This window comes from Neodiprion virginianus, chromosome 3, assembly GCF_021901495.1.
Source record: "Neodiprion virginianus isolate iyNeoVirg1 chromosome 3, iyNeoVirg1.1, whole genome shotgun sequence".
In the NCBI taxonomy this organism is placed as follows: Eukaryota; Metazoa; Arthropoda; class Insecta; order Hymenoptera; family Diprionidae; genus Neodiprion; species Neodiprion virginianus.
Genome location: NC_060879.1, coordinates 32314132 through 32335688, shown reverse-complemented (window position 1 = coordinate 32335688; position 21557 = coordinate 32314132). Strand labels below are relative to the sequence as shown.

Genomic DNA, 21557 nt, shown 5'->3' with positions numbered 1-21557 from the left:
TACAATGTTTGTAACTTTACAGATGAGCGACTATTGATTGGAAATAGAAAACATAGCAGATGATAAAAGGTATAATGCCAAGGTTAAACAGTAAAATTACCATCGTCGTAATAGTTGCAGAAGTCGTAATAGTCTATGTAGCGCAAAACAGAACAAAATAAAACAATATATTACATCAAGGAACGTTGAGCAACTTTGCAAATATCAGTTTTAATTTGAGACCAAATTTAGCTAACCGATTGTTAACTAAACAATTCATTTGTACGAATTAAATGCAAGACGTTAATTTAAAAAACATGTTTGTAATTGTGGGTAGTTTCCAACGTATGCTCAAGAGAATGATGCAAGTTGTTTCAAGTTACTTCAGGAAACCTTGTTAAGTAGCAGCACCGTGATACAAAAATTATATTTGCGGTGCTAATGTATGTATGGCAAATTACATGGTTTATTTGTGGATGGTGACGTGACCCGCTTCATAGACAAAATCAAACAATGAATCTACAATTAAAGCTTTCCCGCTGCTTCAATGAAACATGTGCAATTCTCACGTAACGAAAAAAGGAACAACTTCGACGTGAATACGTGAATGTCTCGATACTTTTATTCGAATCGTAACGACTGAGCCAGATGATATACGTGTCACCATGGATCATTGGTATTTTCGACTATGTCATAAAGTACCCACTATTCGGTAGATCAAGTCAAACAGACCAGTTTACGATCAATTCTTACGATAATGCGCGAATAATTGAAAGTCTCGCATCCGTTTGAAATGGAAAAACAAAAGAATACAATTTGTAGCACAAAATAAAAGACAAAACCATGTGAGAGAGCAGTGCAATGAAAATAACGCACTCACCTCGTACTCTATGCCGATGATTATACTGGGAGCCATGTGGATGCTGTGAGTGCCTTTGAATGTCAACGACGTTACTAACTGTGTCGCTGAATCCGGGACCCTCGTGATAATGATGAACACGATGATCGTATCTATGCCGTCTGGGCGATGGCGATCTATGCAAGATCGGAGAGTGTTTTCTATAAATTGACGACAACATTTAGCTCCAAAACTAATTTGAGATCGAACACTGTTCCTCCAAGTCAAAGAAAGCGTAATCTTGGGTGTAACTGAGGGATGAAGAGGGATACCTTAAGCTGGGTGACCTAGAATGATGTCTCTGTTGAGATATTGGATGATGAGGGTGCAGCCTTTCGCCAGGATGCGTTAAACTTTCAAGGCTCCCAGCTCGAGATTCGCTAACTACCACGTCCTGTAGCTCCATCTAAAGAAATCACATCATGAGAATACGTTCCGTCATTTGCTGCATGCTAGGAAAAAGAGGAAGGATCTGTAATTGGCTCGAAATCTTGACTTACAAAATGATGTCTCAACTTTTTTTTCAGAACAGCTTTTAAGCCATAAACTTTAGTATCACGCCTTTTGCCTCGAGTTTGAAGATGTCATGTCTTTTGAATGGTTTTGAAACGTCTAATTTAATTGCCGCTAAGCACGGACGAACGCTTCGTTACATAAATCGCGAGTTCTTTAATCGGATGATTCAACTTTTATGGTATAAAAATGGAGCAAAAAGATCCAGCTAACTGTATAACCGCTCTGTCTCGCACAATATCGTTGAATACAGATCGATTAGTCACACTGTGTATAAAATGTTCAAAATCTTTTCAAACGACTGACAATATTTCCATGTATACTCTCAGTGTAATGTAGTACAGAACACTAAAATTGGAATGTATAAGAGAAACTCTATGTCATGCGTTCCCATGCTCATGCATCAGGTAATAATTAAGGAGTCAAATCACTGAAATCACTAGTGTCGAACGCATAAGTGCCCCATACTTACCACTCGCATATAAAGGGACCTTTTACAAGGTGAAAAGATATATCCAATAATATTCATAATTACACTAACACCATGAAGGTGAAAGCAGCTAGGGAAGGGTGGGACAGTTTCTATTCTTCTAACACATCTAGTTGGTAGTGTAAGTGGTGGATATGAATACCTGACGAAAAGTACTATAACTTGAGGGTTTTTGTCTCGTCTTGTACTATTTAGATCTGAGGAATACACAGCGGTTACTATTACGTCGTTCGATTCCGTTTGTACCGCCATCCTCAAGTGTACGTACATCAATAACTCAATTTTTGGAAGTCTCGTCACATGTTACTAACGAAGCCCACGATTAGCTGCATAGAATTGAAATGGCGTCTACATTTGTACTTTCCCTAAAACGATCGGACGTGTTGGTCTAGAATCTACTTGTAATTATAATATTTTGGGTAAATTTATACGAAACATAAAGGAATTCTATCGACAGAAACTATGTAGTATTTGGTTCTAGAATCTATACCTAACATATAAATTCATGTACGATAAATCTGCTTTGGTATTCAATCGGCATAGCGTATAAAGAATAAGGCTGTACTATTCGGTGTGGTACTACCGATTAAAAGTGAGGCAACTGAATGTTTCGTGGCGTTGATCAGAATACTCTTAACAAAATTTTCAATCATCATTGTTAAGTGGTATTCGCAAAAATTTGGAGAGAGAATACACACATGGTACGTATTTAACGAGGGTGTTATCATGAAGAAATAACGGCAATTGATAATTGGAAAATATTGACTCGACAGTACGAAAGAGTGAGTTGAGTTAGGATTGGAACCGAGACCTTGAGGTAACGGATTGAGGAGCGAGGTACGAAAGTGGTGTTCTGGTGGTGTTGGTAGTACGAGGGTCGGTGGTAGCTGTTATCGTAGCGTAGGTACTCCTGAGAGGGCTCGGCTAACAACGGTTCTAGCTCGGGAGCTCGATCGAGGTTGTTAACTACACCCCCACTCCCACCCCCTCCCTGGCTACTCTCTCCGCTGCTGCCTAGTTTATCGTACGGATGGGACACAATCCAGTTCACCTTTTTGTTCCTGAGGGAGAGAAAAGAACGGATCGGTTAATCACCTCGGTCGGTCGTATAAATCGACGCACTAGGCCGATTTTGTTAGGCGACAAACGCACGTACGGCTGTATAATGTTTGCGAACCTGATGCTACGCTGTCGTCTTTGCTCGGCGGCAGCAAGAGCCCCTAGGGCCCCTTCTTCTTCATCCCTTAGCTCTCTGCGCTCCCCTCTCAAGTCCCCGCTTGGTCCTGGCGGGGGCTCTAAGCTATTAGCTCGGCTATCACCGGGTTGCGTGCCGTGATTATTTCCTCCAGTATGGTTGACGCCGGCCATATCCAGGAGACAGTTGAAGAAGGTTGAACGCTGTTCGAATGTGCGAAACCCGTGTCAAAGTCACAATACTTTACCCGTCACGAGATGGTACCTTCACCCACATACAGGCTTTACCCAATAGCGATATCGATATAATATGTATACCATAAATGTATCATCCCCCAGGCATTAAAAGTGAAAAAGATTAAGTCGAGTTTGAAAGAGATTGTAAAAATGTCTCAAACCATGCCAAAGTGTGACGGTGCTGAGTGTGAATTGAAGGTAATGTTATTTATTTAAATATTTTTTATTACATCGCAAGGGTGTACCGTATAAATGCCGGCAATTACGCAATTTTTCAATCAATTTTGTGATGGTAATTTGAAAACGAATTCATTGCTCTCGCATCTATTTTGATTTATACGTATTGGAGAGATCAGTAACTGCAAAGTGTAAGTACGATTTCTGAACAAGATGTTATGCTGAACTACTGGTGTTGGTGCTGTATTGTTAATTTGCATCAACAGCCCCGGGCACGATCGTATGTTTTTACATTTTTCTATAATGACAATAATTTCATTGTTATGGAAAATTTACATGAGGCTAGACAGATTTTTTCTCAGCATCAAAAGTTTCCATTTTTGTCACCGGGTTTCAGAATTACAATCGCGGCACAGATAAATTACATTTATACCGTACAATCCTTTGTGATTGAGATAATTTTATTTTACAAAGCCTGTATATGTTTGTTAAGTTAGATATTATATTGGATTCAATTTATAAGTTGTGTTTGGGTATATGGTCAAGATATTGTAAGATAATACAAGTACATACAAATTAATAAGATATTGCAAATGCAATTAAGAAATAATAATGAAACATGCACAGTTCAATGTTCTACCAATGTCGCGTTAGATTCAATTCGGGTATTTGTACCGACCGCGACACAACAATCTGCCTGCAAAAATACTGTCTAAAAATAAATCGAATATTGAAATACAGTTAAATGTTGATTTAAACTTTACGAATCGATGAACGTCTGTGATACCTTCTAATTGCACAATTCTCAATGTCGAATAAAGCTAACGCGATGTTGGCAACATTGCAGTTTAGACATATACGTGAATGCTGAAAACGTTGTAAGAAACATGGATAAATGAGTGTACAATACAAGTTCAATGTTAGGTACAAGTAAACGCAAGCTTGTACAAGAAGTAGCCACCAATCACAGAGTAATATATGAACGAACCTACACACAAACACGGGGATGTAATTTGGGGAACATGCCTACAGGTGCTTAGACGTTGTTCTTTACTTTTCACGTTTAAGTTCCGAAAAATGTTAGTAAACCATATCATATGGGAATGCTAGTCCAGATGCTAATTGGATAACCAACATTTTCACAGAATTTCAGTACAAACGAAACTATGGCCACCGGTATATCTATATATTTACGGTAAATTTGAGGTAAGGATTTTCGTAAAGTATAGTAAAAATAATGTAGTTGAAACGTAGTCGAATTTTTGTGTGTCGCTTAATTACGTACGTCAAAAGTTGCGTAGAAAACATGGAGTCAGTTTTACTTTCATTCGCAATGGAAAATGCATAATTTTTAAATATTATAGTTACACGAAAATGCATTCAAAACAATGAATTGAAATTATAAACACGTTCGCGTAATATTCTTACTTTAAAATACAAAAGCAGTCATAATTTCAAGAGTAATGGTCAATCATTTTTTAAGTCACTAATTATTTAATTTCTGGATATTCGCATTAGCAGAATAATGGTAATGTATTCTAAGTATCAAGACACAAAAACAAGCAAAAAATTCTATATAGTTCGTTAATGGTCTATTCAAATTTTTTTCTAACTATATATAATACGTATTTTCATATTTTCAGAAGCTGTTAAAAATCTCTAGAATCACACCACCAAATTTTCAAGAATTGCATTCTCTGTGGACTTGCATAATATTGTAACCATCGAAAATCGCACTGTGAATGTGATTTGTGGAATTTCCGTTCGATGATCAACAACAAACCTTTTACGCCAGTGTTATTAAATTGAATATGTTTCTAGAGGTAACAGCAAAATCTAGGCAAATCGAAAGTGCTGTGAAAATACGGAAAATTCTAAAGTCGATCTAGTATCGCTATCTGTATCTATTTCACGATGTCCAAAGTGTATCTACTTGGGTTGAGGCAAAAGGCAGACTAACTTGAAAGTCCACATCACGTATATGATGGATTACATCTTTGGGTATAGTGGAGGCTATTGTGTTTTTCACACTGCTATTCGAAACCATTTGTGTGTGAACTAAATTCATTGTGTGACAATTATATATATCATTTGCTTATTCATCACAGTGATAAATGCCAATTCTCAGAAAATCGTTACAGTGTAAACTGAAAATATAACAGGAAATTATATGTTTGTACTAGCTGTAGCTGTAATAACTGTATATTTTTGAACTTTTAAATTGTATCAGCCGGAGTTAGCTTTCAGCGAAGCAAAACGTAATTAGCCGATTATCAAATTTAACTGAAATATTTTTACATATATACCTCAAAACTTTTATTTTATATAGGTAGACTTCACTCGATCAATAACTGAACATTGTTTTTGCTTTTATCCAGAGATTTACTGGATTTGACGTTATTATATAATATAATGTTTTTCTTATTTTTTACGTATATGATATATAAAATTGGACAACATTTAGAATATACTTCGACGGGAGTCTTTTTGTAATGGGATTATCTAGTTACTATTTTATATTGAATTTGATTATTATCTAATTCTTACTAAGGTGCGCAAAGAGTTTAAAAATTGTAATGAGTAAATCTAGAAATATCACATCCACCATTCCTGCAACTTGTTTGCAATTTTAGGACAATAATATTATACTTTTTCCATTCTGCATTAAAATCAAAACAGCTTTGTTATTGAAATGGTGATTGGGATAATGCTCTCTCAATTGTATTAGTAACATAAAAGTATGATTTAAATTTTAGAAACTAAATAACTGAATGACAAAAAAAGTCAACTCAATAAGAATGTACAATAAATTGGAAATTTATTTGAGGGTGATAATATGATTGTGTAGTGAAAATACCATTTATCCTCCCGCAACTCGAAGATCAAAATGACCGAGTCCTTGTGAATTTTACTGTCTGTACAGCATATTGGAGCAGAAAATGGTATCTTCTAACGTGGGTTTAATGGCGAACTGAACAATTAATTGTGAATTATTTCACTGTAGTCAAATGTAAGAAAATTATTCAGCTGATTACATTTCTAGGATAAAATTTTTACGATTACTTGTAAGAAGACTTTGCATAATTTATCTTTTTATTCTTTCGCAAAAATAGGTCACGTCTCATCGTGAGAGAATTCCAAATAAATGACAGTAATTTGGAAAAGATAAATAATTTGTTCATTCGAAATTGAGGCATGTGCAAGTAGAATAATAAAAATTTGAAGATTAGATCTAACATTCTTGTTTCGCTATTCACGAACATCAAAGAAATTTCCAAATAAACGAGATTTAATTCATCCGCACGTGTAAAGAACCAAAGAAATAAAGACGTATTCAATATTGAAGCACTGTATAATCTGATTAACATTGACCGTAAATCGGTTTCTGCGAACACCAAGCTTGTGTTATTTCCTCAGACGAGTCACCATTAGTTACGTCAAGTCTAGCAGCGGTTAGTATCGTTATTACTAATTGTAAGGAGAGGACCTACGAAATTGCTTATAAATAAAGTATAAGAAAATTTCTTTTACTCTAGTTTGTAAATGGAAAATATAATCTTTCGTATAATTGTGTGGTTGGATCTTAAGCTATTAATTTGAGAATTTAAAGTCTGAATAAGATGTTATTTACATTTGGCTACGAAATATTATTAAAAGGAATAGATAAAAATGCATAAAATAGTGTGCGAGGATAAAGAAGTAAGAGAAAAATTAACGTACTACCGCCTGGGCTGCAGGACTTTGCCCGGCATTATCGTTATCGATATGATCGTTATCATTCTGAAAATAAAACAGAAAACACACACAAAGATGATTGAGAGCTTTCACCACCTAAATGTTTTGCGTGACAAATTATACATCAAACCAACACTATCTAAGTTCGATCGTTTAATTTAACTTTCCTAGAATAAATGTCAAATTTTTTCTTAGTAACTCTATGTATTCATCCAGCTGCTCCTAACTAACAGTGAGATCTTATTCGGATATTGACTATATGAATAAGGCCCCCTAATTAATCCCCAATATCAGAGAAATGAAAGATATTATTCGAAACTGTTCTAAACTTAAAAAACTTAATTCGATGTCCGACATTACGTCTGAATATTTATAGAGATACCAACAACTCGCACAGTCCGAGTTTTCGAAAGTAGAAGTTCAATCAATAACATTTCACTTCTCCGATACCGTCATGTTAAAACGACATTCAAGAAACGAACGACGTTTGGAATCACGTCTGATCAGCCAGTCAAATATTACCAGAAAAAAAGGATTAAAACTCATGGCTATTTCCAAGCATTCTTTTTTTCTCTAGTGAATTTTCTATCTAACCTTTTTTTGTAGTTGGTACTTATATACGTCATGGGAAAAGTTGGGGGCACACTCTAATCCGACAAGTGATATATAGTATCAATCAATCGTTCAGGGAGGGGGAGAACAATAAGAATCTAAATATCATTTCGAATTTACTAATTCAGTAATTGAACTTGCGACATCTAATACGGTTGTTATATATATATGTATATATTTTTGCCATTCAATAATGAATGGCATTCATTGATTCATTTGTATGAGCTGCACCAAGTAATTTCACGACGAAGACTGACATAAAAGTCTGATTTTCGCTTATATTTATAATTCATACAATTCAACAACAGAGAGCATCGGAAAGCTCGGCCCTGATCGGAATTGACAGAGAATTGACAAGTGTATCAATAATGCAAATTTTCATATCCACCTTCGTTGAGATATTGACTTTCGGAGTTATTTCCTCTCATTTAAATCAATGATCACCATGTATACGATCCTTAATAAATAGGTATTTATACGCTTATTTCCTGAATTTAAGGTGAAAAATTATACGTTGAACCCTGTAGACTCAAAATGGGAGTATGAATCGCATGAAACACGGCCAGTTTTTATACAGGTATATATGTATACATAATGTCAGAAAAAATATCTCAGCACTACTTAGCACATAGGAATGATTACAATTTGAGAAATAGGAATCAAAGATCGATTTGTGTTCAGATATTAATCGTGTTATTTAGTTAACGAGCTGGAAAAATAGTCGACAAGGGCATTCAGCTACGCCATTTTTATTGATTCAAAAAAATGACACGTGTCGGTCGTATCTGTGTCATTTTAATAGGCAATTAGAAATTTTATCACCACATAATTAATAATAAATAATCTGGACAGAAGAGGTGTTGCTTTCTGATGTTTCGTATACGAGTTTAGTTGTTATTGCTAACGTTGCATATGGTGAAGAGAATTTTCCCAAAATACAAAACTGGTTAGTAAGTATTGGCGTTGAATAGTTACACAAACACAAATCGATCTCAAGGTTTGTCTATAATCTACGGGAGCTTGAGGATTGCTAACTTTTGCAAAAATTTTCGCACCGGCTGTCAAATTCTACGACGATGAAGCTAACAAGAAACATTCATTCTTCTTGATTTCAGCTAAATTTCATAGATTACTACCCCCAAATAATCTCTTTAGTTTGCGAAATTCACAATGAAAAGTAATCACAGAAAATTGCGATCCATCATTTTTTTCGGCAAAAAGGGGATTTTGATAAAGATGATCAAGTTCATAAGATAAGACGCTGCTTAATGTGATACTGAATGTTTATTCGACTTAAGGGCTCACCTGTGGTCCAGTTGCTTCTATTTGACCAAACCTTGTTGTCCTCCAGCTTTCAAGGATCAGGAGAGCTGCATATATCTTACCCACTGTTAATTTATCCTTGTTTAGCTCTACGGACAAAGTAAATAATTAATCAAATAAACGAGTTTGCTGCGGTTGTTAGCGAAATACTAACTATACTTGCGAAAAATATTTGTCGTGATTTCTGATGAACACAATTATCTATTCGGTTGAATTTAAATTATAGTTCAAATTACAAAAGCTCGTACCATCTTTCTTTGGTATCAAAAGATCCAGCATTTTCCGTGCTTGCAATGGCCAGATGTTTTGAATAGTAACTCTGAGCTCATCGTCAGCTTGATCCATTTCTTCCGCTGCACATGTACCAATTCACAATTTAGGGAAAAAAGTGAAAGAATTTCACGTAAGTCTGATAGATTGCTGGATAGCGAACAAATTGCGCAAGTATCTACGCTTAATTCACGTGTGATAGAAGATGATAGAAATTCGATAACACCATGAGAGCTCTACGTGTTTCCGCTTGCGTGAAATAGATATTATCGAAAGAAATGTACACTTGCCTGTTCTCATTTTGATGCTCAAGTTTTCACGAATGAGTGCAAACAGGGTCGTAGTAAAGTTAACTTTTCCATCTACATCTACCGGCATGTTCATTCTAATCAATTTCTTATACGCCAGTCTGTTTGGACATTTGTTGCCAAACCCCAAAGGCGGATCCATGTTTTTCAACATGTCATACATTTCGGTGTAATGTATTTTTCCCGTTGCATTCGGGTCGTATTCGGCCCATATTCTTACAAACTCATCCAAATGATGGGCGCCCAATATGGATGAGTCTCTTGTTAAGTAGTCGAAGTTGTCCATGATGACGGCAACGAACAAATTCAGCATCAGAAACGAGCAAAAGAAGATGAACGAGACGAAGTAACCATACGTGAGGTTTGAGCCGCAGCCTTCCGCAGCATTATCTTCTTTTGGCTGAGCACACGGACGGCCCTTCTTACATGCCAGCATAATGTTCGGCCATGCCTCGCCGGTAGCGCATCTGAAGGTACGACAAGTTATACGATTACAATTTTATTCAATCTGACATTTTCAGAACACCGAGTTAAGAAATGAAACAAACCGACAAAGTAGTAGGGTTATATTGCGACCCAAATTAATGTTTCATGAATCGTTGATCGATTTTCTGTACCGGAAGATTGGAATATAGTTACTCTTTTAGCTTGACACCCTCCTACTGCGTTAGTCGAAAGTATAAGCATCGTAAGCAATCAGCCTAGTAACGAGGTTCGACTACTTGATTAATTGATGATTCGTTCACATTAGCGGAACGTACGCTAATATCCAGAAATATAACACTTGTACGATAACTCTTCATGGTTTACTCGTTAGAAATAAAATTGTAAACTTGCCACATAAATTCTACGATCCCATAATGCTACATTTTCTACCAACAATGGCAACGTATTTAAAAAATATGAAAACCATGGTAGGAATTGGAACAGTCTTGAACTGTTCAACAACAAATGAATTCAGAAATTACAGTAGCAGTTGTTACGATTTCAAATAATGTACGTATATTTTTAGTGCTCAAGACCGCAACAATATAAACTATCGTTGAATAAATATGTAAAGCAGAAGAAAAAAACGGATATTCGAAAAGCATTGCGGAAAGATCGCAATTGAAAGAAAAAACTGCTAATCGAAATAAATGCCTTTCTGAATACAGGACGGTTACTTACCTAAACAGTAACATCAGTCCTTGTATAAAGCTTTGGAAATTGTTGTGCTTCGAAATGGCTGTTGAAGAATCCAGTTTGATGTTACCAAACACCTAACCAGATAAGCAGGGAAACCAAAACCCATACAGTGTTAACAGCGCATACTTTCGGAATTGGAGCACAGTTAAAATTACGTTTCATACTTATTGTCAGACGGATATTAAGAGCGTTGCCTAGTTCCTACACCCTTAACCCAAGAAAACGTTTCGTATTTTGTCTTCTCACTTTCGATGAATCTTTCACTTTCAATTTAGTCCGAAGACAAACGGATCTGGGCCAACCGCTAGTGAATTGAAACGTAAAAATGAACTTTCAAACCAGGCAACACTCTTGAAATTCATGATTTAGAGAAAAAATGAATGTTACAGTTTTGTTTTCTATCCGCCCGAACTCTATCCCAGAACCAATATGCACAATTGGTGATCAAACTTTGCATATCAGTTCATCGGGATGTTTGTCGAGAAAGACAATAAGCATGATACAGCCATTTCGTATTTTTGTTGTAATAACAACTCATAGACTTATCCAAAAATGTAACTAAAATTACGGGAATCTCATTGGCGAGTAAATGCAGTAGAGTCTCAATTACAGATTGAACGAAACCACAAGTTATCGGAACATCGAATTGCCTGCAGGCAGTACAAACAACGTTTATAACTGATACCAATAATAACCGACTCTACTGCATCAACGTTTTGTAGTTACAGAATTATTTTACAATACCTAGTTTACGATCTCAAGGTATGATAGTGCACATTTAATACTGCGGGATTCGACAGCTGTACGTATTTGATGGGTTAGTAATTTGATTAATTGATTCCCGTTAGGGAAGCAATACTAGCTGACCAACAATCTAGCGCTTAAAAGACGTCGAGCAGCTTACTTTTGTCAAACCATGCTTACGATGCAGTGTAGTAGTATACGCGTATACGTAGGAGTTAGCTACCTTTAATATAACACGTAATTTCTTTCGCCTTACTTTCAATGCAGCCTCGAAAAGTTCGATCTCATCATCAGTGAAGTGCAAGTTGACAGAAAATGAGGTAGCAGAAAATTCAGAGCTCTAGGCCAGGAGCAACGGGTCTCATGTCCTGGTTCGAATTCAGTTCGCATAGTCGTTAAACGCAATCACGCAAAGCGTAAGCATTGACGATCGTGTTGAGTGTTATTTCGACAAACCCGAAGTTGCTTGCGACTGATTGTGTTTAACGATTGCCCGAACTAAATTCCAGTCAGGACATAGACAGAGAACCACTGCTCTTGTCCTGGAGTTCTAAATTTTTTGCTCACCTATTCTTTGCCAACTTCCACTTAATTAATCATCATTCAGTATATACAATAGATATTGTGAAATTATTCACCTCGTAATTCACAATCTTACCGAAATTATTGATGACTCATGAATAATGAAAATTCGAAATACAATTCTTCATTGGACTGACGTGTGGTGCTTATTACGACGATAACGTGATAGAGCTTAATCGTCGGGCCTCACTTCATACGAACATGATACGATAAATATCAAATGTCCAATGTAACTCGCATCAGTGTCACCACGTTATTTAGTTAAGGTAGAATTTTTTTACACAAGTGACTCTTCGCGAGAGTAACTAAATATTTAGAGGGGAGAAAATGTCTTTTCTGGGCTGCAATATTTGACTCTGGGTTTGTTTCATCAATTAAATTCAACTTGTAAAACACCGCACACTTGTTTTTCGTTTAGCTGCTCGACTCACCGAAACAGCAATAATAGAGAGCCGAAGAATGATTGGAAGTTGTTTTGCCGATCAATCGCAGATGCTGGATCGTTGGCTATATTTCCAAATACCTATAGAGGTAAAATATGATATCACCAACATTTGGCATCTTGTTTGATTTTGGGCGCTGCCATCGAATTTTATGCTCCAACACACGTACAATCGCGATGAATAACATCACTCATACATTTGATTTACAAAAATTATATCATTGAATGGAAAAATATGTAAAACTCAAACAACCTACGGAAGGTTCGTGTCCGACACTTTCAATGATTCTACGTAATCTGTTCAACATAAAACATCAAAGCATAATAACTTCGTAAGTATCATTGAATTGCACAGGTTATTCCGATATTCTCTAAAACAAATGATCAGCTACTGAAATTCGACGTAATCGTTCACCGTACTTGAAATTGAAGGTTGAGAGTTAGTGCACCTCCTACTTTAATCAATAACACAGCGTATCAATTTTTTCAGACAAAATACCGTGTAAAAGAACCGTTCAGAAATCGTTGGGCGAGACTGATTGAGTCTCCTTTATCAATCGAGTTTCTGCACTTTGTTATTACATTATAGAAATACACGCGTTACATGAGTCAAAGTATTTTACCTGCATTCCGATGATCGCGTAGATGAAAAACAGCATGGCAATTAAAAGACAAACGTACGGCAGGGCCTGGAATAGACATAAAAATTATTCATTGTTTGCTCGAATTTGTCCTCCACTTGTATAATACAACTTGCAGGTATCGTCTTCCTTATCTTTTATAATCATTGGCACAAATGTAGTTAAGCATTTGGACACTACTTGCAGACCATGTCTACAATTAATCTTCACATATTCACGTCTCGAAGTTGAATTATTATAAAAGCTATATAATAGAGGATAATGATCATGACGTTTAAATTTCACCTTGAATGATTGTACGAAAGTCCACAAGAGAATTCGTATGGTATATCCTTGCCGTAGAAGTTTGATCAACCTTGCAGCTCGAAACAATCTCAGAAAGCCGACGTTGATGAAATTTTCCTGTAACGGGCAGAGGAAATTGCACTTCAGAAACACATACAAAATTCTTGCTCTTTTAATCTACAGACTTCACTCGAGTAGACCTTAAAAATCAATGTAAAGCAAAAGATCGTTGAAATTTTGCACACAACATTGAGATAAGACTACTAGAGCGAAGCGACAGAAAGATTTCAAAACGTTACACTCATTTTTCAGCTTTAATATATCAGGCGTATCTAAGATGAATATCTATTACATCTATAGCTGTTTAATGAATACGCAGCGATTGGTTGGTTTCATTGCAGTTTAGCTCAATGATACTTACAGACGAATTTAGTTACTCTACACGATATACACCAATATGTGTCTGTATGGTTGGTTTCGACTTTTACCAAATACGAAAGTTACCCGATAATTTTTTTTGGCCATATCGATATGTACATATAATGATACGAGTCGGTTAGATGTTGCGTATAAATCAGTTTTCCAATCCTTTTTTACTACTTCGATGTCTGCATATTTAGTTTTAAGTCAAAGACAGTCTCAAGACCTTCTGATCCCTTATGCATGTTAGAATCGCGCGGTTAAGACAGTTGGAGTCTAATTAGCTGCGCCCCGGATCAATCCGTGGGAAATAAATGCAAGGATGTAAGCATCGTTAAGGATTTTATTCATTTTACCAACTCAATCATTATTATTTCTATCGCGAGAGGCATTTCACAGCATGAAAATTTCTAGTTTTCACGGACGCAGGTTTTCAGGTTGTTGGATACTAATCACTATACTATTATACGTGGACAGCAACTACATTGCATGATAAAGCACCTAGTGTAATATATATTACCTGACCTGAAAGGAAAGTTTTTTTTTTTTCTTGTGTCTGTTAAAGTAAAAGAGCAATTCTACTGCTTGGAAAACATGCAAGTTACCACCGATGTGTAGAAGACTTCTTTCAAGTATTTGTATAGTAAATATCTAACGTATTATAACGTTCCGAGTTAACGGACGTGCGCTTGTCTTTAGTCGTACTTAATTTCTTCTTCGCTCATGGTTTCAGCGTTGTATAATTTAAGAAGAATCGTCTCGACGTTGTGGAATTATTTTAATTGTGATTGTCGAGCTCTCTTGACGGAAGAACGTAATTACTGATCATTCAAAAAATTTGTTACGGGAAAAATTTGTTCATCAATTCCCGCTACTCAATTGGTTAAAACCATTTATGTGAGTACTTCTTATTCAAAATAGAATGTCGGTGTGTGGGTGTCTTGAATATTTGTTTGCGATTGTACAGTGAAATCCTCCGGGATTACCAGCAATGCTGCATAATTAACGATGCTGTGCGAATGTTGGAATGTTGGATTTTCACAGTAATGATGAACTGCCCGCAGTTCAATATGAATTTTAATAGCAAATAAAACGAAGAGACTTATTTAATGAAGCAATATCAAAAAGAAATAACAGCACAAACGTTATATTGATAATAAAAGAAACACTGACTGCTCCCTAATTGGCAAAAAATCTATTCATTTGATTATAATGAAGCTACTGTACAAGAATTATGTTTTATACTGAGTTAACGAGTACAATTATTATGATAACGCTTGAATTGACTAGATTCCTAAGGATCTAAAGTTTTCATCACAGAATAGAATATAATCTAATATTGCCTTTACGTTTTATCAAAGTTAATGCTTTGGCATGAAATTCAACCAGCCATATATAGAAACGCAACGATTGCGAAAGAAGACCGAATATCTTTGTAAAGATTTTCCCGGCCATCTTTTAAATGAAGGTAAAAATAGAACAAAAAGAAAGTACGAACAAATTAATAGTTAGAGACGTTTGTGTTTCAGGCGTTTCAATGCCAATAGGATCTTTTGCACCGTAATGAGTGTAGGATGGTTATCAGTGCTTGCTGCAAGATAAATATGTGCGTGTCTTTTCAGTTTCTTTCACCGTTTTTTTTCTTTTTGAGATTTCTATTGAAAGTCAATGCTGGATTTTTTACTTGCTTCGCTTTCCATCGCTTTGCTTATTTCAATTAGCATTCATTTTCATAGTCAGTAGACTCCGTCTCTTTATTATACTTTATTACGCAGTGCAATCACTTACTCTTGTGTACGTTATTTCATTGCAAGGTGTGTTCTGTGACATGTATTAATATTTGTGTACTGCTATCGCTGCCAGGACTTAAATCAGATTCTCAATGTTTCGTACATCGATATACACCGGTAGGTAAGTGTCGTCGTAATATGAAAAAATTAAGGCATTCCTCTTCAAGTATTTCTTTAACTCGATTGAATGCCTTGAGCCTATTGGCTCAAAGTTATGACGTCCGTGATGATCGAGTGTAGAAACTATGTCCCATGTGCTAAATACTGGTAGGATAGAGTAGTTAACTGTGTTGGTGTTGCTTCTTACCAAGGTTGACTTCGGAAAGAAGTACTTAATGATGAAGACAACCGGATTCTATAAAGGAATAAACTCAGAATATGTAAGTGTAATGTGTTTTCTTAAGTTATGGATATGCCAGCTAAATTTGTACACGGGTATTTCCTTGAAGTGCAAACTATCGGTTCTTTAGCCACAGTTTTGTCATTTTTTGGCCAGGCCAATGTTTAACGGCATTTCAAAGAAGTACCCTGGTGAAATTGGTCGTGTAGGACAGTGTGAAAGGTTTTACTGTACGAGGATACCCTTTACATTTTCTATTCAATACGAACTGAACAAGGTGTTTGTGCAGAGTTGATCGTAACAAAGTGGTCTAAGTGGTAGTAACGAATGTAAATAATTATTCTGGTTAATCTCAGAGGCAAGAAGATGCTGTGTACTAATGATCCGAGTAAGGTTAATCTTTTACGTTATAAATCGGGCATCGCTACTTCTGGTATTTCAATCTGCACAATCTCATAAAAAGCATTGTTCAATCCATTCACCTAAGTAAGTCACAAGCTTGACTTTAACCCTTCATTAAAACACAGGTGCGAATTTGCATCGACCCAATTAAAGAAAAAGTGATTTTTTCTACTCAGGCATTTTGATCAATAAAATAAGACTTTTTAAATTTTACAGTTTGAAAAAAAATTAATTGAAGCTTTAAATCATCAAAGTTATGCGTCGAAAATTCACGCTTGTGTTCAAGCCTAAGGACACCAGGGATGTATTTAACTGAAGGGTATGTACCTATACATATATTATACTTTTAGTTTGACTATAAAGCTCCCGATTAATCCGCGCTACAGGAAGCCTTGCTTTACATAAATATATTTATGCGTGTAACAAACGAATTATTTTTCAAATTTATGCAAATTGTTCCTCCTTTAAGTAGAATTTTTACGATGACTTCATCGACAATTTGATTTACTATAAAATGAAAATTGTATTTAAAGCAAGTCTTCACTCGAACTTCGTGTTCAGGTTTATACGGCGAGTGAGGGAAATATAACTTTACATACCCCGAACTCAATTACGAGAGCATCGACGATACTTCCAATCACTGTAATGAAGTCGAACGTATTCCATGGATCTTTGAAGAAGTTCTGTTGATGAAAAAAGAAATGTTAAAGCACTAACGTAACCTGGGCAGCCATTTTGTACACATTTAAAGGCTGCTGAGTTGTACATACTTGTTCCCAAAATCGTTGCACCGATACATTTTTTACCTATTGCAAAATTTATGTACTCAAATGGCACTGATAGTATACGGTAATATTAACGAAAAAAATTTGGAATCACACAGTAATAACAGGCACTGAAAAGTATCTGTCGTTCGATTATTTGTATAATGGAATAGCATATACGCAGGACTAGAAGAAGGTCAATTTTACCACGATAAATGAAAATTATATCACTAACAGTACCATCATTTCCAACATCTATAATTCCTTTCCATGGTTGATTTATAGACAGCCTAAATTATTGGGGACAATAATAAGAAAATTGCACCTTCGTTGCAATGAAGATTCGTTTGTTCATATGCCACCGATAAATAGTGTACAAAACAGCCCAAAGTTTACATATTATATAGAGTGTAAAGCATGAACGGTGAAATGCAATGTGTATATATGTGTGCAGAATGTATTTGCATGTGTGATGAAAAACAATAAACTATTTGATGAGTGGTTAGTGGAATGATGGGGATCTTTATAGTAATCTAGGGATATAAGACCATGCCGACAGCAAGCAGCTACAAATCGGTAATTGTGTAAGTACCTACGGTAATAGTGAAGCAGTTTTTATTTTCAATAAAGGGCCAGTGTAACGTGATGAGCGGAAAAATCAATGACTGGTTGTTTGACTTATGTTACGACGTTTCGCATGTGTGAAAAGTACAGAATGAAGAATAATAAATGTAGGGTAGTGTAGGAGGAAGTTTTTTTTTCAATAATGCAATTCCCATTCAATAAAAACTGGTATTCGGATACCGTTGTAATCATAATTTGACGATCACGCAGCTTGGGTCAGTTTGTTATAACTTCTCAATGTGTTGTATCTTTGTAAACTTGAATTTTCTGAATTGTACGGTAATACTTCCATTGCTACTTGCGAAACTAATGTTTTACGTGAGAAGTTTGTTCGTGCTCTATTTGATATTCAGGCTTTTATTTATCAAAAAAAATAAATAAATAAATAATCAATCCATTAGTTATTTCCACGGTGATATAAAAATAGCATCTTCGTAAAGTTATTATACCGGAAACAAATATCTAGAATGCAGATGTCGACGTATTTATGTTTACTGTTGAAAAAAATTGAAGACAAACTGACCTCATCTCTTAGATTGAAAACTGATAGCGCGACAACGGCACTGATGTATTTCTTCCGTATTACAGGGTGCACTGTGTTGTGGATGAAACTTACTTTTCTTATTTCAAACACCGATCGATTGTTGTAAGTTACACATATGAAGAATATTGAATTTGAGTAAAAGCTTGGCTGTACCTTGCATCCAAAGGCGATGAGTTTAAGGATGCACTCAATGAAGAAAAGGAGGGTGAAGACCAGGTTCATGATGGCCAGGCTGTCCACTAGAATAGGCGGCGCCTCGTGATACTACAAACACACCCAACGCACAAACGTAACACCCAACTACAACTCTATTTGCTGCCCTTTATACCTCTATGGCATTCTTGTCGTATACCGAATTGACTCTTTTTTTAATTTTCTTCAGGGTGTTTTAGGATATCATTAGATGGCAGCGGGACCGGAAGTTGTTATAGGTTGAGAAAACTTTAATTAGGCCTTCAATGCAATCGCAGAATTTGAAAAAAATGCTCTTAGACACGAATTAAATATTTCCTTTATCAGTTGAGTGAATAATTCTCTAAAAGAAGAAACGAGTGAAGGCACAGGTTCAGCGATGCTAATACGTTCGGTTTAATTTGAGAAATATGTTTCGCAACCCATAATATGCCAATAGAAATACTTTCGGAGCTGCAAAGTGTCGATTAGTCATGTTTTTTCAACAGCACCCACCATTTTTAGTTACAATTCAGAGTTGTCGCTTTGAAAATTAGTTTTTTTTTTTCATAACTTTAATTAAATATACGAGCTTGCCTTTTGAAACTAATTCGCAGTATCCGATATTTCTGAAAATAGTAACGTGTGTATATTTCATGTTACGTCCGCTTACTAATTGTAAATTCACACTTATGTTACCGCCTTGGATAAAATATATTCAAAAAGCGGATGTAAAATTCTGTTTGGATAGATTGACGTGCAAATACAAAAATTGCGGATTGAACTCGGCGTTGATAGCGTTGTTTTATTCTTATTGTGATTCTCCCTGCTGCCATCAATTGATATTTATTCTAAGGGCGCAATAAAAAACAGAATTGTCATTTCATAACAACATTCCAGTTGGAAATGTCTTGCATAATATATTACACAGGGGTATGCGGGTTGTTGGAACAAAACATTTCTCAAACTGGAAAACACTTGATGAAAAATGATTCTGTCCCTGTGTACAGTCGTGGTTAATCATATAAGTGAAACAAGACATTGTATTATAAAATTTCAGAACATTCAGATTATATATCCTGCGAGCTTGAATTTCGCAGACGACTTACTCGTTGTTTTTTTTCTTTTTTTTTCTAACAGGTAACCAGTTCCTGAAATCCAACGTACTGTTTGCAATAATCCGACTTTATATATTCAGTTATAACAGTTTCAGATTACCGTGCGTTGTGAGCTTCCAGATTTGGCTCAGGGAATTTAGTCTAAATGAAAATTCCATAAAACAGCGCAGCGTGCAGTTGTATAATTATTTTAGTAACAGTACAAGGTACAGAATCATTATACCGAAGACAGATGTCATTCTTTGGTTATACACAACGGAAGCTGCAAGCCATTTTTAATGGGATATGATAACTGCTATCCACATTCTGGTATTTTACTTTTAATGCGGGACATGTGAAAAAAAAGTTTCTTGTAGCCTATCACTTAAGGTAATAATTTTACGAAAAAGAATCGAGAACGGTAAATTATGAAAATATTAATAGTCACATTTAGTTTCGGATTAATGGGAGACGGTGATCATCATTATATTTTGACTACTGCCATTTTGAATGTCAATGTATTCAACAAATAAACGGTGAAGTCTGTTTAGTCGAAACTATTGCATTCTCATTATTTGAAATGTATCTCACACATCGGAATAGTATTGAAGGGGATTTGTTCTGAACAGTTATTGCAATCAAAATATTTACGGACAACTGGTTTTCAACCGGAGCAGGGAACATCGGATTACAACCTGTACGAAACGTAGTTTGTCATTTGGAACAAATTTCCTACAGGAACACATCAGATAATCATCACACGAAATGCAAAAATTTTCATTTATACTCTGTACTCGCTTCGCTAAATATTTTTGAACTTGTAACTTATCCATACGTGATAATATTCACATTGTTAATCCTGATATGCCTAGCAAGTCTAACCAATCTTGCAAGGTGTGCGATGTGTTTTTCATAATTTGTTAATTGCATTCACAAGATCATGCAGGGCAAGGACATTTTAATACACTTCGTCGTAATTCATACGCAAACATAAAGGACTGCATGCAAAAAACACCTCGGCATGTTGGCACAGCGTGCTGTATACGCAACGGGACATGCGGGGTAACAAGGGAGGTTCATGGATAAAACGATGTTGAAAATAAATTAGGATTTGAAAAATTACACAGTGATTTGGGAAATAGGTTTTTTCATGGATTTTCACAAAATATTGTACGATTGATGTTATGTGTAATGGCTGATGGTTATCTATGATGTAAAGGTGTGTATGTATATGTATATATATATATATATATATGTATATAGCATATATATATATATATATCAAGATCGAGCGTCAAATTATTCACTTTAAATTCTTGAAACAATTAATAATACGTTGTAACAGCAAACAAAATTCGATTTCGTACAGAAAAACACTTCATGAGTATGCCGATTTACCCGTAAATAAATAAATGAGAGCGTATATGCACCACGATCTGTGTCATTTTCAGAATGACGAGAATACTTTTGATACTTTGGCAAAGGGAAACTGAGGTCTGACTGAAAAGGTGATGATTGGAAAATTTTTCACCATAAAATTTCTAAGAATTTGATACTCGATTGATTGTGTCTGTGTATTTTAATAGAATATATTTAATGGGATACCATATCTTTAGCATAGTTTTGCAGTTAGATATAGGTATCGCGTGAGTCAAACGCACTATACGTTCACTAATAAGCAGGACTTACATATCTGAAAATTTTTGGCTGTGACGTTTCATTCAGTTTCACTGATACATGGTCGTTTTCAACAGCTCATTCGCGAATTAATTCGTTTGATAGAACAACGA

The 21557-nt window shown here is 35.6% G+C and overlaps 1 protein-coding gene across 7 annotated transcripts in view; it reads right to left on the bottom strand.

The window, feature by feature from the left end:
- The window catches only part of LOC124300434 (voltage-dependent calcium channel type A subunit alpha-1), a 117714-nt gene that overhangs the window by 4463 nt on the left and 91694 nt on the right, over positions 1–21557 (bottom strand). For 2 of the 7 annotated variants that reach the window (XM_046754536.1, XM_046754537.1), the window contains exons 21-33: positions 17167–17250; positions 13616–13732; positions 13313–13378; positions 10904–10995; positions 9719–10203; positions 9407–9511; positions 9141–9247; positions 7209–7268; positions 3058–3278; positions 2692–2941; positions 1150–1283; positions 860–1038; positions 101–133 (exon numbers count right to left, since the gene is read on the bottom strand). In XM_046754536.1, the coding sequence (XP_046610492.1) occupies positions 101–133; positions 860–1038; positions 1150–1283; positions 2692–2941; positions 3058–3278; positions 7209–7268; positions 9141–9247; positions 9407–9511; positions 9719–10203; positions 10904–10995; positions 13313–13378; positions 13616–13732; positions 17167–17250 (1933 nt within the window). Of the gene's footprint in view, positions 1–100; positions 134–859; positions 1039–1149; positions 1284–2691; positions 2942–3057; positions 3279–7208; positions 7269–9140; positions 9248–9406; positions 9512–9718; positions 10204–10903; positions 10996–12678; positions 12771–13312; positions 13379–13615; positions 13733–16132; positions 16181–17166; positions 17251–18652; positions 18764–21557 lie in introns of all 7 variants that reach the window. The other 5 variants (XM_046754539.1, XM_046754540.1, XM_046754535.1 and 2 more) reach the window with 4 other exon arrangements.